Below are 16,408 nucleotides of genomic sequence, written 5' to 3'. Positions count from 1 at the left end.
AGTCAACAAACACAGATTTATAAAAATATTTTTTCTCAACACTTTGAAATTTCTATATTTGAAAAAAGGTGAAGTTACTACGAAAATACAGATTGGTTCTGAATTATTTAATTTACCTAGGAAATTCTTATACGATACTGAGGCTTCAATGATAAACCAACCAATCCTGAAATCTGGCAATGCTAAAGTATAACATAAATGACTTTACACTGTGAATCTTTTCTATGCAAAAGTACTTGATTCTGGAGTATAGTGTTATAAGAGATAAATCATCACCAGAGCATAATAGACAGAATTTATACCCTGGAAAAAAAAGATTGACATCCAGATAGATCTTGAAGTAAATGTGAAAGATATCTAATGAACACATATGAAGCCATGATTTATCAAGTATCGGCAAAAGGTAACTTTAGCTGGATTTAAAATGCTTAATTTTTAAAATAGTATCATTTCTCTACTGTGTAGTTGGCTTCAAGGAGTTTATAAAACAAATGAGAGAAACTAGGAAGGTGGGCCACTTCCTTCACAGAGAACACACTAGGAAACCTAAGACAAAATCATTTTCCTAAGATCTTTCTTCAAATAATGTTAGTAATTGTGGAGGCAGTAAGGGCCTGTATGTGTGTGTATGTGTGTGTTTGCACCAAAATAAGAAAAGAAAAAATTAACCATTAATGTATTTAGGTATCCAATCAAATGCTAATAGTTTTTGTGGAAAGATTTATGGAATAGCCAGAATTTTTAATGCATTTTAGTATAATACAAAAGAAAATATAACACAAGAAACAAACTTTAATTGAGGTTGTATAAGTTAGAAGTAAGAAAGTTATCCACAGTTATTACTGGGGAGGAATGGAAGCTAAGAAAGTCTTTATTGCTATGCTTTCTGAACTTCCACTTGGTAATTGCAAGTCATTATGAGGTTTTAGTTAAAGACACTATCTGCATAATCTAGAAGCTTTAATCTAAACCCTTTGGGAGAAAACAACAATAGATAGTGGAACTTAAGGATAAGAATAAATTCCTAAGTCCGGGCTGCGAACCAAAGTGTCGCAGGTTCGATTCCAGTCAAGGTACATGCCTGGGTTGCAGGCCACAGTCCCCAGCAACCGCACATTGATGTTTCTCTCTCTCTCTCTATCTCCTTCCTTTCCCTCTCTAAAAATAAATTTTAAAAATCTTAAAAAAAAAATAAATTCCTAGTAGAGTCAGCAAAATACTGAGAAGTCCTGACATGATATCTTGTCACATAATTTTGTATGTAAAATCATAGCAACATGCCAACTACCACAAAAATAATTCCCCTAAAACATTCTATCATCATCATTGGTGAACAGACATATTTATAATCATAAAGCAGAAGTCATTATATATTTTTAAATTTTGGAATCTTTTGTCTTTCATTTCATGAAAGACCACTCATGAATATTTATTTGGTTAGCTTTGACCTTAATATAATGCAGTATGTATACATGAAAATTACCCATTGTAATTATACATGATATACCGTGTGGAAATGTGAGGGTCTGAAAAGCATAATTTCAAAGTTGTTGATCAGATATTTGGTTCTTCAATGCAACTTTGCTCTGTTATTTTTCTAATGTATGCCATGCCATTTGTAAGGTGAAATCGGTAGTTGCATAATGCCAACTTTGATCTCAAATTACTTTTCATCACTGCACTTGACCACTTTGCTGTGCAGTCTGTGTATGTGCTACACGCAGTGGTAACATTTCAAGTGTTTCTCCTGCGTTGACTGAAATTTGCCCAGTGATGGAAGATATTTCTGTAACAGTTCTGCATGAAGCACAAATGCCTAGATTCCAGGCACCCTATGCCCAAGAGTGCCTCCATTTTTAGCAGAGGTGTTTTTTGTTAGTGATCTTAACTTTATACCATTACAACTGGCTTGAAACTCTAATCATTATTTTGATTCACAAGGAGTCTATTTTTATAAACATGCAGTGTTAAATAGGTTGTTCTTACGTAAGATATTAATGTGTGTAGTTTCAAATACATTTATAAATTATAATTTGTCCCTTGATATATATCTGTGTTTATAATTACAGAAACTAATATGTATATTTATAGAATAATATTTATTATAAGTCAATCTGAATATACCAAAGTAGTTTTTCTTGCATTTTTAAAAAATCAAACATATGTCAGACAAATTTCTTTCTTTATAAGTGTTTATGTTTTACAGTATTTTCATATTACTGCTTCTGAGGGATTTGAAAGACAAGGAAAATGCGTTCAATATTTTGAAAGTAAAGATATTATATTCTTAATTTGTTCATTTACCTAGATAGTGATTTTAGAAAGTCACCTTATATTTTTAGAATTAGAAAAAAATAATTCAGAGACACAACAGGTGAAATCTATCTCTAATGAAGATATTAAAATTTTTAAAGTTTTCTGAAAGAAAGTATCCCAAAACATTAACCATTATCCTAGTTTTTCAATGAACCATATTTCTTCCTCTGTGTTAACTGAAAGTTTCTTAAAATTTGTAGTAAGCAAATTTTTATTTTTACACACACTTGACACAACTTATATCATTCATCATACAATTTCCGTTGGAGAGCTATGTAGAAGCACTATTTTATTTTATAGAATTAGGTAAAAGATATACAGAATGAAGTCATGTGTTTCTAATAATTCTAGACCTTATTTAAACTGCTCATAACAAGCAGATGTGAGATTTACCTACAGTATATAGAATATATTAAATTCCTGTTGAAGGCTTGCTATGTAAGCTACTCTAAAATTATTTTTCTAGGGAATCCTAGACTACTGTGATTTAGATATCCAATGTTCACATCACGAAATAGTTTAAAAATTAGTAAAAAATAGTGTTACTCTAGCATTAGGGCAAAATTTATTGAAAACTGGAAGGGAATCCACACATATAATAATTTATGATTATGTATTTATATTAAATTTCTAAGTCAATTAAAATATAACTCACTATTGAAAAGCCTATAATTCATCTTTGAGTTATTGAAGTATTTGAAATTATTCATCTTCCTATTATTTCTAATTCCAAAAAATTCAAATAGTTTATTAATTAACAATTGACAAATTCATATATGCTGCACTGTTTTAGAAGGTGTTATTTCTAAAGTGATGTTTTCTTTGTCTTTTAGACTATACAAATAAAAATGACATTCAAGGAATAAAATAAGTTAACTGCCTGCATTACCCTTCACCATTGAATAATTAGAATCCTTGATAGAATGTGAGATGGGGACATAGTAATCTATGTCTTCCTTTTGTGTTATAATTATCATTGCAATCTCATATTCAAGAAGAGTATGTTTTTCCCTTGAGAAGTCTATTTGAGAATTTTCAGTAAACAATAGCAGATCATTTGTGTTTTTGTGTAAGTTTCATATGTAAGGAACTCAGAATCCCAGTGCTTGCGTATACAAATGAGGACTATATGAAGGAGCGTCTTATGGTCCTACTTGTAAGGTAGCCTAAATATCAGAGGTCCCATTTTACTGCATTCTCACTCACATTCCTATTAAAGAATGTGGTCCTGTAAAATAAAACAATCTACTTCCAGTATTTATTAGATGCATTAATAAACTAATGTCCATATGCTTCTTTATTTTATGAGGCTTAGCTGAGTTTTTATTAAAATTATCTTTTTTCAATTGAAGAGAACCCTGAAATGAAAAAGTTAACCTATTTCCTAGAATGTTATAACTTATTCTTTTCAAGATTACAACAATAAAATGCTTAAATCTAGCACTGTGCAGTGGTTGAGATCATTATTATGTTAAAACAAGGCAGAGTCCATACATGGAGAAATGTGTTTTTTGAAATAACTAAAATTACAAGGGCCTTTCATTTTCCATAAGGAAAATATATCTACTGCAATTTGTCACCATGTGAGTTTGCTTGTTTGTCTTAAAGTATAAGGAAAGCACTTCTTAATCATTCTGGAAAACAAAGGAACATTCTACATATGAGTGAATATTTTTTATCTAGCAGCTACTTGTTTTCATTATTTTAAAGAAATCAAAAGCATAACCACTCCTTCCCCCACCATTTCACCCTTCCCAACCTGATTTGGAATTAAGATAAAAACGCTTGTATCCAGTTTTTATTTCTGTAGACTAAAGCAATGGAACAATCTGATTCTGTGGAAGCTATAGTCGCTCAAGGATCTACAGTCTCCTCTGGCTGTTTCATTTCCTCATCCCTCCCCCTGGTTGTGAGGCTGCCGTTTAGTAAATTACTGATTCTGTGCATCCCTTTGTACTCTGGAGGGGTTGGCATATCTACCTCAAATTTGTTATCAAATCCTTAATTTATGTCCAAGAAATGAATTACTCATTACAATATTCATCTCTACATAAACATTATTGTTTACCATCTCATGTATAATGGGAATTACACATACTTAAATTTAGAATGTTACAATTGGGACCTGGATTTTAAGATCAGCATTAATATCACCAAGGATGTGTTACTCAAATTCTTATGATAGATGTGAGAAGAAATAGATTTCTACATTACCTATAATATCATTGCTATGTTTATATCTTAAGCCTCTCTCCAGGACTTCTTAGTAAATATTAATGAATTTGAATTACACCTACATTTTATATGATTTCTCATGTTCATCTTTAGTACTAAAAATAAAACAACACTGTTTTCTAGAAGAAAATGAGTATAAAGGACTAGAAGATGATTTCTCTGATTACAAACACTACAGATATTTTTAGTACAATGATATCAAAGCTCATTCAAACTGTGATATAAAACAAAACGAAGAAATGATTTCCTTTCCATTCAGGAAAACAAATGTTTCTGGAAGGTAGGAGGTATAATTTATGCATAGAATGACATGTTTATTGACTCTGCCTGATGGGTTAAAATTATGCATCTGGATCAGGTACAGAAGGTCACACTGAATGAACAGGCTCCTGCAAAGTTTCGTTAGCGAGGCTGAACCACTGCTTGAATGCCCGTCTCTGCCAGTGGCACTTTCACTTGTTGATATTGTGGAAGCTTGTTTTAATGATGCTTTCGGGGAGGGGGGATTCCGGAACTTAATTTTATATGTTAATATGCCATGCAACTGTGTATGTTATACTGCTCCACTTATGCCCATAGTCAAAAATAACACTGTAGCCTTCCTGAATCTCACCGTAGGTATTAAAATGTTAACTACTCCTTACCAAGGTACTCCCAAGTCATGTTTTAGATGAGATCCAAAGTTTTCTTTCCATTTTCATATGAGGAATTGGCATAAATTTAACTGTGTATAAGGCTTACTTGATAAGGGCTATTTGAAGAAACATGTTTGAAAACAATATTTTTTAACTTAAAATTGACATCAATTTTCCTCTCTTTTTCTTAACTAAATTTACTGGGGTAACATTGGTTAATGAGATTATCTAGGTTTCAAGTGTACAATTCTATGACCCATTATGTGTATATCACATTGAGTGCCCACCCTCCTAAAGCCTTCTTCCATCACCATGTATTTGGTCCTCTTTATCTTTCACTATGTCCTCCACTTCCTCCTTGTAACCACCATACTATTGACCATGTCTATGAGTTTTTGGGTGGTTGTTTTTTTGTTTACCTGTTCATCATTGGTTTCAGTTTTATGTCTCACATATGAGTCAAACCATATGGTTCTTAACTCTTGCTCAGCATGATAGTCTCAAGATCTATCATGTTTTTGCATTTGGCAGTATTTCATCTTTTCTTAGGGCTGAGTAGTGTTCCATTAACTCCAGGGAAAGAGGGAAAAATATTTTTCAATTGTAACAAAAAGAATAAAATACTTAGGAATAAATTTAACAAAAGATGTGAAGGACCTGTATACTAAAAATTACTCAGCACTAGTGATATTGAAAAAGACACAATGAAATGGAAAGATATTTCCTGTTCATGGATTGGAAGAATCAACACATTTAAAATGTATTCATTACCCAAAGCAATACAGAGATTTAACACAATCTCCATCAAAATCCCAATGACATTTTAAAAAATAGAACAAAAAATCATTGGATATTTGTTTTCTAATGTAAACTGCAGGAACATACATACTTTTTAGGACTCTTTGGATTTCCCTTTAGCAAGTTTTTTTTTGTCAATATTACTTAATAACACAAATCTAAGAATGATTTCAAACAACTATTTAGAACATTGGTAAAAATAAAGGTATCAATAACTTTATTGTAGGGGCACATATATAAAGATTGAAATAATATATATGCATACTTTTTGATATTATATATATATATATATACTTTTTTAATGACCAATGTGTCAGAATAACTTAAATGTCAACTCGATAGAACAAATGTAATTGCAGTATAACTTTATTTGTTGCTTTCTTTCCATTGCACTGTGGTGAGGTGTTTCAGGACATCTTAAGGGCTCTTGCATTACAAATGTACCTAAGTGTTAGGAATAAAACTTGAAAAGCCATCAGATCCCAATTGTGTATTGTTCCTCACTGAGGAACACTATATATGCTAAGTATATGGCTTATATTATTTCAGGTTTACCCAAATTTTACTAGCTGTACTTTACTAATAAATTGCCAGTTCTAATTTATGATGATAAAATGAAAATAAATGTCTTTTCAAAAGTGGAACAAGGGTGGGTTGCATTATCTATCTTGTATAATATGTATATAATTATTCACTAAGAAATGATATAGAAAAATGTTTTATTTCCATACCAAAATATACACATACTTTAAAACAACTTAGAATATGCAACTAAGGACCAATCTTTATTAGTGCATGTCAACAAGATATGTTATTTGGATCACATAAAAGTTTTCAACCAATTTTATAATGAAAATATTTTGTCAATCTATCATTTTGGCTGTATTTCTTTATACAGAAATAAATGAAAATTTTGTATTTAATAAACTAAATTTAGCTATGATGGCTTATGAACAGTAAATTCACTTCCTTTGAGCTTTACTAAAAATAATTTAAATATTTTTATTTCAGTCAGCTATTTTCACGTTTGTGGTTAATTATGGTGTACCATGTCATTTTAGTATTCATCAGTGTATTTCTTCTCCAAACACTTGTCATTGTATAGAGACAATCAAAATAGCATTTACTCATTCATTTGTTCATTCATCAATGTGAAAAATACATTTAATGTCAACTCTGAGTCTGGCAGTACACTACTACAGAAATTTACAGATGAATGCTAGTTGCTGTCATTTAAGAACTGACAAGTAGTAAGACATCCAAAAACGTATTTAAATGACAATGTTGCATTATAAAATGGAAATCATACCATTACAGGGGTACAAAAAGTTAGAGGGTTCAAAGGGTCAAAGATTGTCTTAAATTGAGGCATCAGGGAAAAAAAGCATACTTGCCAAAATTAAAGTGGATGTTGACAAATTAAAATTGTTAGAAAGAAGATGCTAGGTATTTTCAAATGTATGAAAGCTTGGAGAAATATCTTGAGGTCCCATTTAGCATACTTGAAGATAACAGTTGGAAATGATGTAAGAAATGTGCATTAGAGCTACATTTAGGAATCTTTATTATTTTATTGAAGGCTTTGAAGAAGACAGCTAACACAATATAAAATTACTTTATTTACAGTTATCTGGCAGCAGCCATGTCTGGTGCAGGTTGGGAAAGCAGTTATAGAAAGCAGCAGCATCAGTTCAGAGACATGATAACAGTAACCCACCTGAAAAATAATAAGAAGACATAGAGTTAATGAGAAGGAAAAGATGGATCATAAGACATTTATGTTATATAACACTTGGGATTTGGCAATTAATTTGTTGTGAGGCAAAAGAGAATAGGGCTTTGATATTAAGGGACCAAGGCCATCACAGTGTTTTTAACAGGAAAAGGTGACAGATCAAGATGGAAAGTAAAGAGAAGTATATTGACTTCTGTTTCAAATATTTGAGTTTGAATGCCAGTGAATAACCCTATAAGATAAATCTATAAGAAATAAGAGTATAAATTTCAAAAGAAGTCAACCAGATGTATTAGATGAAATTAATTAAATTGATGGAAATGGATGGATTGAGGGAAGAGAATCATAGAAGTTCATGCAGAGGATCTATGGACATAATGAAGAAAGGAGCAAAAATGATCAAAAAAGTAGTCAGGGATTTTCAGTCGATCATGAATGATTAAAAGCTAAGAGAAATAATTGGATTTAGATATGACTACATCATTAGTGAACCTTTGAAAGACAGCTTTTTGAAGCAATAAAAACAGGTTAAAACGACTTGCAAATTAGGGAGTAGTTGAGAAAAATGGGAGAGACTAAAATTTGGAGAGTGGAGCTTAGAGGGAGTGCAGGTTGTGGTCAATTTGACAGTGATCTCAGTGCATGTGAGTGGAAAAGAGCCAGTGCAGGTAACTAAGGACTCCAAAACAAGAGCAAACAAAAGACGCAGAGTAAGGGGCTGAAAGTGGGAGACTAAAGGATCAAAATCATTTTGGGCAGTTCATCCTGGAAAGGGTCAGTGGCTTCTAAGCTGTCAAAAAAATGCAAAAGAGAAAGTGGAACATAAAAAAATGGTCTGTTGTAAGGGGTATGCTGAAGAGAAGTTTAAAAAATGGGTTCAAATGCATTCGAACTTCTCAGTGCAACATGTGAAAGAGTGAAGGATCTTGGTGAGAACAATGCTGCTCAAAGGAGTGTTGCTCTTATTTCATAATACAGTATAAAAATCAGTTAGGGTTGCAGTCATTTCAATTGCATTTCATGCTTCTGGGCTTGATGTAATTCACCATTTGGAGATGGGACTAACTGTAGCTTACTCTGTTCCAGGCGGTGTGGTTACAGCAAAGCAAAGCAAGACCCAGAAGAGGAAAAGATGCATTTCCATAATGGGCACAGTAAGCAAATTGTAAAAAACTCAAAAGAACACAAATTAGGGGAAACATTGTTGTTTTGGTTTCATTTCAGACAAGATTTCTACCAAAATGTATTAAAAATGTGTTTTGTTATATTCCTGGAAAACATATGAGCTTGGGACATTGTGGGTAACCCTAGGCGACAAACAGATGGTTTATTCAACATTTTACTTCATACCTTCATTGTGATCATTAAAATAAAATTGTTTGCTTAATATAAGGCGATTATTTTTGAAACCAAATCCCCAAGCCAATTCTAATTGCTAGCAACACTTTCAGTAGAAATCTATTTTTAAATAACACCACCAGATCACAGTAATGAAATTTCACAGTATTTTTTCTGCTTTTTCTAGCATGATAGCAGGAATTTTCCTGAGCAGATCCTATCTATAGCAGCAACCTTGGTTCAAATAACTTGAAAATTCTAAACTTCTAACAAATACAGAAAACTAATTTTTAACAATGAGCCTTAAAATTAGTAAATGGTTTCTTATTAATGATATTTTAATGTTTATTTGTCATTAATATTATAGCATGAGTTGTTTTGTCAAGTAAATGACATAAAGAGTTTCTTTTATTTTTGTCAGTCTGCCAGGATCACAACAGTTAAAATCACTAAAGCCATGAGTCATGTTACAAAGCATTAAGTCCATTTTTATAACATTATTTTATTTAATGTTATTTATCCTCAAAAACACTGTAAGGGTCAAATTGGTAGCTTTACATGTGAAGAAATGGAGGCCTATAGAATAGAAGGGTCCATTCAGTAGCACAAGTGGAGTGAGAAATAGATCTCTCTTTCAATTTATTTTACTTCTTTGTAAGTTTTATTAAAACAAAGCACATAAAAAGTTATTTTAAATTATTTAAATTTAATCTTTATTGCATTTTTCTATTACCATTTAGTCCCCTTATACCCTTTTTCCCTCAGCAATCACCACACTGTTGTCCATGTCCATGAATCCCAAAATTAATTATTTTTGATGATAATTTAGGCAAAACACACTAACAAACTGACACATAAACCACTAACATTTCATTGTCTAGTTTAGTGGACAAAACTGTCTTAGTTTGCTTTAGAGACTGACTCTGTGAACATTAATATTGAAAAATGTGTTTACTCATATATGTTGGTATATATACATTTTTTGTACATGCCAACCATCCAGGTTTCTAAAATGATAAAAGTCATATAGCTGAACAAATAAGCCTCATAATTTAAGGAGACAGTCTGTCTTTACAATTTAGCCACTTACAAGAATTAGGGATTTAAGCCACAGTTGCATGTAAGTAATATCTTTTTCTTGTACTCCAGACTTTGAAAACAATTTTATTTAGTATTTTTTCCTTGTTTTATTATTTTACTATGGCGAATGTCCCCAATTCTCCTCTTTTGCCTACCACCCCCATTCGTTGCTCCCCCTTCCCTCTGGCCATCACCACACTGTCGCTTGTGTCTTGGGTTATGAACATATGTTCTTTGGCAAATCCTTTCACACTCTTTCATCCCGTCCCTCTGGCCTCTTCCCTCTGACCATTTCCTGTCTGTTCCATGTATCTATACCTCTGCTTCTATTTTGTTTGTCAGTTTATTTTGTTCACTATATTCTACATATAAATGATCATATGGTATTTGTCTTTCACCGACTGGCTTATTTTACTTAGCATAATAATTTTACAGCTTCACTCATTCATCACAGGTACATCTATTTTAATCCTCATTTATTTTTATAGTTAAACTGCCGGGAGTAAGAACATACATTGATCCACACACCTATGAGGATCCCAATCAAGCTGTCCATGAATTTGCCAAGGAGATAGAAGCTTCATGCATTACCATTGAACGAGTTATTGGAGCAGGTACCTCAATGTGTTTAACTGGGACTTTCAACTTGCATTTAATAATAGAATGCAATATGTCAATGTCCTTATCTAATACAGAAAGTTTCTAATTTTTTCTAACTGACTTACTTGCAAAGTGGTATATAACTGATCCTACTTTAATGTTACATTCTGTGTAGCTCACACTTCAACCAGTAAATGTCTACTTTATGAAATAAAAAATAAACCAGTAAATATAAATATAAATATATATATATTCAAACATGGTGTTTTTCTATCTACTGTGCATTACAATACGTATATATACACATATATAATTTATAATGCCCAAAATATTTACATAATTCAAGCATACAGTTTTTATGAATCATTTCTTACCTTCAATTGTTTCCTTTTTGTCCTGTTACAACCTTTTCTCCCTTTCTCTTCTCATTAATGTCACTGCTAAAATAGAAAAAGGAGGAAGAAAGAAATTATTTAAGTCAGTTGCATTTGCTTTCCTTGAAACATTTCCATTAAGGGTTTTGTAGGTGAGACAGATGAAGCTAATGACCCCAAAGTGTTTTATGATCACCTGTAGATGATTTTTCCCAGGGCACCATTTATTTCTATTAACATTGATACAAAGTTTGAACTCCCCTTTTAACTCTGTTTCATCTAAACCTTAAAATTCTTTAAGAGTGCTTTATATTATTATTAGAGTAAGGATTTCAAATAATTTTATGTATTTTTTTTCCCTCTTTGTCACAAGGTGAATTTGGTGAAGTGTGTAGTGGACGTTTGAAACTTCCAGGAAAAAGAGAATTACCTGTGGCGATCAAAACCCTTAAAGTAGGCTACACTGAAAAACAGCGTAGAGATTTCCTGGGTGAAGCAAGCATCATGGGGCAGTTTGATCATCCTAACATCATTCACTTAGAAGGCGTAGTGACCAAAAGTAAGTACAATGGCATATAATGTATGAGTGTGTATATGTATTGTGGGTGTGTAAAATAGCCTAATATTAATGTTCATAATGTTAGGTTAAGGTTATTATGAATTTCAGGGTGGAACGATGATATTGGTATTAATAATTTATCTTCTATAAATATGGATTGCCCTGTATTGGGGTATTTTAGTCAAAACTGATCTTAAAATGAACCTGATTTCTATGTGTTTTTTCAAAACATATAGTAATTCATTTCCTATTAATTAAGCACTGGAGAAAATGTATCTAGATTAAAGAAGCAGTAAAGGTACCAAATTATTTTTCTCCTGTCCCTTTCACTTTTTATTCTACTGAAATATTAACTTCAAAGTTCTAATTAAAGCATTGAAGTTTAACATTTAATAGAATTACTATAACCATAGGTGCCCAGCCTTTTTTAGAATCTTTTAAGTAGTTTTTACAGCCACATGTCTCCTTTATCCATATTTTTTCATTGCAGTATTTTTATAGTTCTAGAGACAGCAACAGTCTCAGCAGGCTGTGAAACTTCCTTGAGAGTAATTATTTGTCAAAGCAAATCAATTTTTTATTCAGAAATATCTAGAATTTCACATTTCTTTTAAATTTGTACTAGTGTATTGTAAATGTAGTTTTGTGGCGAACTTCTCAATATAAGGATTTGAAATAAGTCTTCAGTCATCCAATAAAATATTTATGGGGCATATACCTGCAGCCTTTATGTTCTTTTAACCTATTTTTTTCTTTGCCATTTCTATTTATTCTGATTCCTTTCTTTTTCCTTCATGACCTGCATGTCACTTACTAACCATCTAAAAACCTTGGCAAGGTACATTCTTTAGACTTTCTATAAAGCATTTGTTGAACTTTGAGCTCCTATTAACAACATTTTAAGTCATATGTGTCAAATATGCACAGTAGTAATGTGTATTCAATGAATGTTCTTAATTGACTAAGTATTTTTAATTAATTAGCTATCCATTTACTCTATTTATAGCTTTTAAAAATGGGGAAAAAAACAAGACAACAATACTTTTTCACAGTAAATAAGGACTGAAGAGGCAAAACATTATGTGTATTTAGTATATAAAAAGTTAATTCCCAAATCATAATTCATTTACAGTAGGTTACAGATGAGAGTGCAGTAGCTTTCTCACAAGTTTGAGGGAAAAAAAACGAGAGGAAAAAATATCATGCTGGTTATTGGTTGGACTTTTGAATGAATCTGTATTGCTGTGAGCGCGTTTTTCTCTGTCTCAAGGAAATACCCACATACAGTAAGAATGTCCATAGCAGAATGAAGCATAGGAATAAAATAACCTGTAAGACATGTGAATTTCTTTGAAACTTAGAGGTTTCTTCACATCGTTGAGTACCCGTCCATACTTTATCACCCCCTCAACAGAAACCCAGAGGGAATATGGTTGGAACAAGAAGAACATCCTGGGGTCTTAGGGGAACAAACAAATTGCTAAAGAAAGGTGGGAGGCAGGGACAAGAGAGAGGCAGATGGGGGCAAGAAGAACATATATTTTAAAAGGAATAAGATAAAAAATTATTTTATAAATTTGTACAGTGTAAATGAATAGACAGGGATATTTGAAATAAAATTAGGGCAGGAAGATGGTCACAACAATTTGAATTGATGTTAGTCTGTCTGATAGTCTATCTCCTACCAAGGGAAGGGCCTTGAAAGGACAGCAGTGAGGGCATATGGGGGAAGATAAGATAGGAACAAGAATCATAACAATGGCTTAGTATCATTTCCTACGAAGGAACGATCTTATCTATTGATAATAATATAACCCATAGTTCTTAATGATAGTCATGGTAATAATAGCATGCAAATATTTGAAAAGTTTCATGTCTTCATTTCATCTTTAATATGACTGTTAAATGTAACTTCATTGGAATAATTTCTGACCATCACTTCCTACTACCCTGGGCAAATGCAAAGCTCATTTTGAGCAAATCTGCCATCTTGAAATGAGTTAATGTAATATTTAGAACCATTCCAGATTATTACTATTATCATGAAAGCAATATTGTGTAATGGTCAAGAACATGGACTATGGATCTAGCCATCTGATTTTATTTTGGCTCTACCATAAACTACTATGTGACTGTACAAGTTAGTTAATCATTCAGCAACTTTAGTTTCTTCATCATTGATATGGAGTAAGAATACCTCGTGCCATGTTGCAAGGATGACATGAACACAGATAGAATATAATATGGGTATGGTACAAAGTAAGTAATTAATAATTATATACATCTTACTTTTCCATTTATCTCTCTTATTATGCTATAAAACTCCTCCACATCCATTTCATTCTTAATCCATTTTAATGTACCTTATATTTTGTCCTATTGTTACTGAACAGACCTGGGGAGGAGATATACTATTAATGAATGGACACCCTCTCTCCTGGGGTTCCCCTGTACTAGGTTTACCTTGCCTGCTGCCAGGGAATTATAGTTCTCAAAGCCAGAGATTCATGAAAAGGAAAGGAATTATTTATTCAAAAGATATACAGACTTAAGAGTAATGGCTTAATGTCTTCATTAAAATCCCAAAGTCCCTTAAAACACCCACAAACCCACACTGTCCTTCCCTTCCCCCTTTGCGCAGTCTGGGGTGCCATATCTCAGGAAAAGAAACAGAAGTCCGTGGTTCAGGTAGCCCTCAGTTCTTCCCAGTAATCTGTGCTCAGCTGGCAGGCTTTCCTTGGTTTCCAGAACCATCAGCTGTGTTGCCAGAATCCAGTTCTTAATCCAAACCTATGTGGCGCCTTCTCCTGGCCCACCAGCATGAGTCCTTTCACCCCTTTCCTCCCCACAGCATCTCTCCTATATTCTTCCAAACTGCTAAGAAAGAGCTCTGCATCACTGCAACATCTTGCCTTCTGGCTTCCTAAGCTGCTTGGCAAAGTGTGCCCCAAAGTCACATGGTTCCAAACTTTTCATGGCTGTCATGCCTGGGTTTAAATCCCAGCACCAGTCTTCCTCTGTAGCCCTATTTCCGACTCCTCTCACAATTGGCTACTCTTGCCAGCATTTCTCCAGCTTTTCCAGACTGCCATAGTAAGTCCAGGCAGGCATGGCCCCATGTCACAGAGCCAATCATCTTCAAGCTCTCACACAGTCCCTGTAACCAGGGGGAGTTGCCTCCCAGTTGCATCATGGGTTGAAGTCATCCCATCTCCCTGGCTCAAAGCATGGCCACAGCTATTTAACACATCCATGAAAAGTTATAGATATGTTAAATGACCATGCCTGAGGTTAGCTGCAAAACTGTTGCTTTGCAAAACAACTCTCAGTGGCCCTGCTGCATGTGTCCCACCCCCTAGTTCAGACCTGTGGGGGGTAGGGATGAGGACATCCCATATTTTTAATATTTCCTGGACATCCTGAGTTCTGGACCCCACTACAAATTCCTCTTTAGAGGGGACCCCTGGCTGCACCCTGTTACACTATCTCCATTGCCTCTTCATATAAAACTGACACTTATTCATTACTATTTAAATTAGTTCAAAACCATATTAAATTTCATCACTTCCATGAAATATCCATCATCATTTCACTCTGAAGTAATATTTCCTTCTTTTGAACACTTTGTTGATGAAATAATTTTTGTATTCATCTATAATGTTGCTTCATTTTTCCCCAAACTCTTATTTAGATGTTCCATTTATTTTTTCTTCTTTGGCTTAAAAAAAATCAGTTCCCTTAGATCACAAATCATGTCAAAAAAAAATTTGTAAATCGATTACACCTAAATCTAAGCCAATCCATAGCCACCTTATTTAAACACTTTTAACCTTAATGTGGTTGGTAATTAGTAGTTCAGATGTGGAGAAGTTCAAGTTGAGATCCCTATACACATCCAACTATGTGTGCATGTATAAAATTGCAGGCAATTATAGTAGTGAATAAGTACTTATCTCCATCCTTTTTAACTGAATGCATCAGATACTAGTGGAAAACACCCACAATTTATTAGAACTAATATTCACCTACTTTTATAAACCGCTTATTTATTACTGAACTTATGTAAATAGAACATAACTCATATAAACTAAAAGAACTAAATTTGTCAGACAAAAAACAACCAAAAGTGTCACATAATTTATATTCACATGAAACATTTATTTATAGAATAAATAAATGAATCAATAGCAACAAGTGATATTGAAATTCTGAGAATGTTAGTCTAAAAAATGGTACTGTGATTGGAAATACAATTTTATTTATTTTATTTTTTAAAGACTATATTTATTTATTTATTTCCAAACAAAGGGAAAGGGAGGGAGAAAGAAAGGGAGAGAAACATCAATGTGTGGTTGCCTTTTGCATGCCCCTAGCTGGGGACCTGGCCTGCAACCCAGGCATGTGCTCTGACTAGGAATTGAGCCAGCAACCCTTTTATTCACAGGCCAGCACTCAATCCACTGAGCCACACCAGCCAGGGTGGAAATACAATTTTTAGATGCCCAATCTCCTATGTGATGTTGATGCCATGAGGTTGTACATATAGGTAAAGCAAAATGTAAATATTGTAAACATTTCTTTGTCTTTAATCTTTGTTCTGTGTGAATTGAAATTGTATTTCCTCTTAATGAATATAGCTCTCGATGTTCAACTTAGGAAGACTTCAACCTGTTTTTAATTTACCATGTTGCAACCCACTTTATTTGTGTCCTTAATTTCATGCTTTCTTATTTGATGC

The 16,408-nt window shown here is 33.0% G+C and overlaps 1 protein-coding gene across 9 annotated transcripts in view; it reads left to right on the top strand.

Moving 5' to 3' along the window:
• Positions 1–16,408, top strand: part of EPHA5 (EPH receptor A5) — a 310,111-nt gene that overhangs the window by 254,505 nt on the left and 39,198 nt on the right. For all 9 annotated transcript variants that reach the window (XM_036021196.1, XM_036021186.1, XM_028507835.2 and 6 more), the window contains 3 exons: positions 8,806–8,873; positions 10,626–10,751; positions 11,485–11,670. In XM_036021196.1, the coding sequence (XP_035877089.1) occupies positions 8,806–8,873; positions 10,626–10,751; positions 11,485–11,670 (380 nt within the window). The remainder of the gene's footprint in view (positions 1–8,805; positions 8,874–10,625; positions 10,752–11,484; positions 11,671–16,408) is intronic.

The sequence above is a fragment of the Phyllostomus discolor genome, chromosome 1, assembly GCF_004126475.2.
Source record: "Phyllostomus discolor isolate MPI-MPIP mPhyDis1 chromosome 1, mPhyDis1.pri.v3, whole genome shotgun sequence".
NCBI classification, from domain to species: Eukaryota; Metazoa; Chordata; class Mammalia; order Chiroptera; family Phyllostomidae; genus Phyllostomus; species Phyllostomus discolor.
Note: the sequence above shows the minus strand (reverse complement) of the source record. Positions and strands in the feature narration are given on the sequence as shown.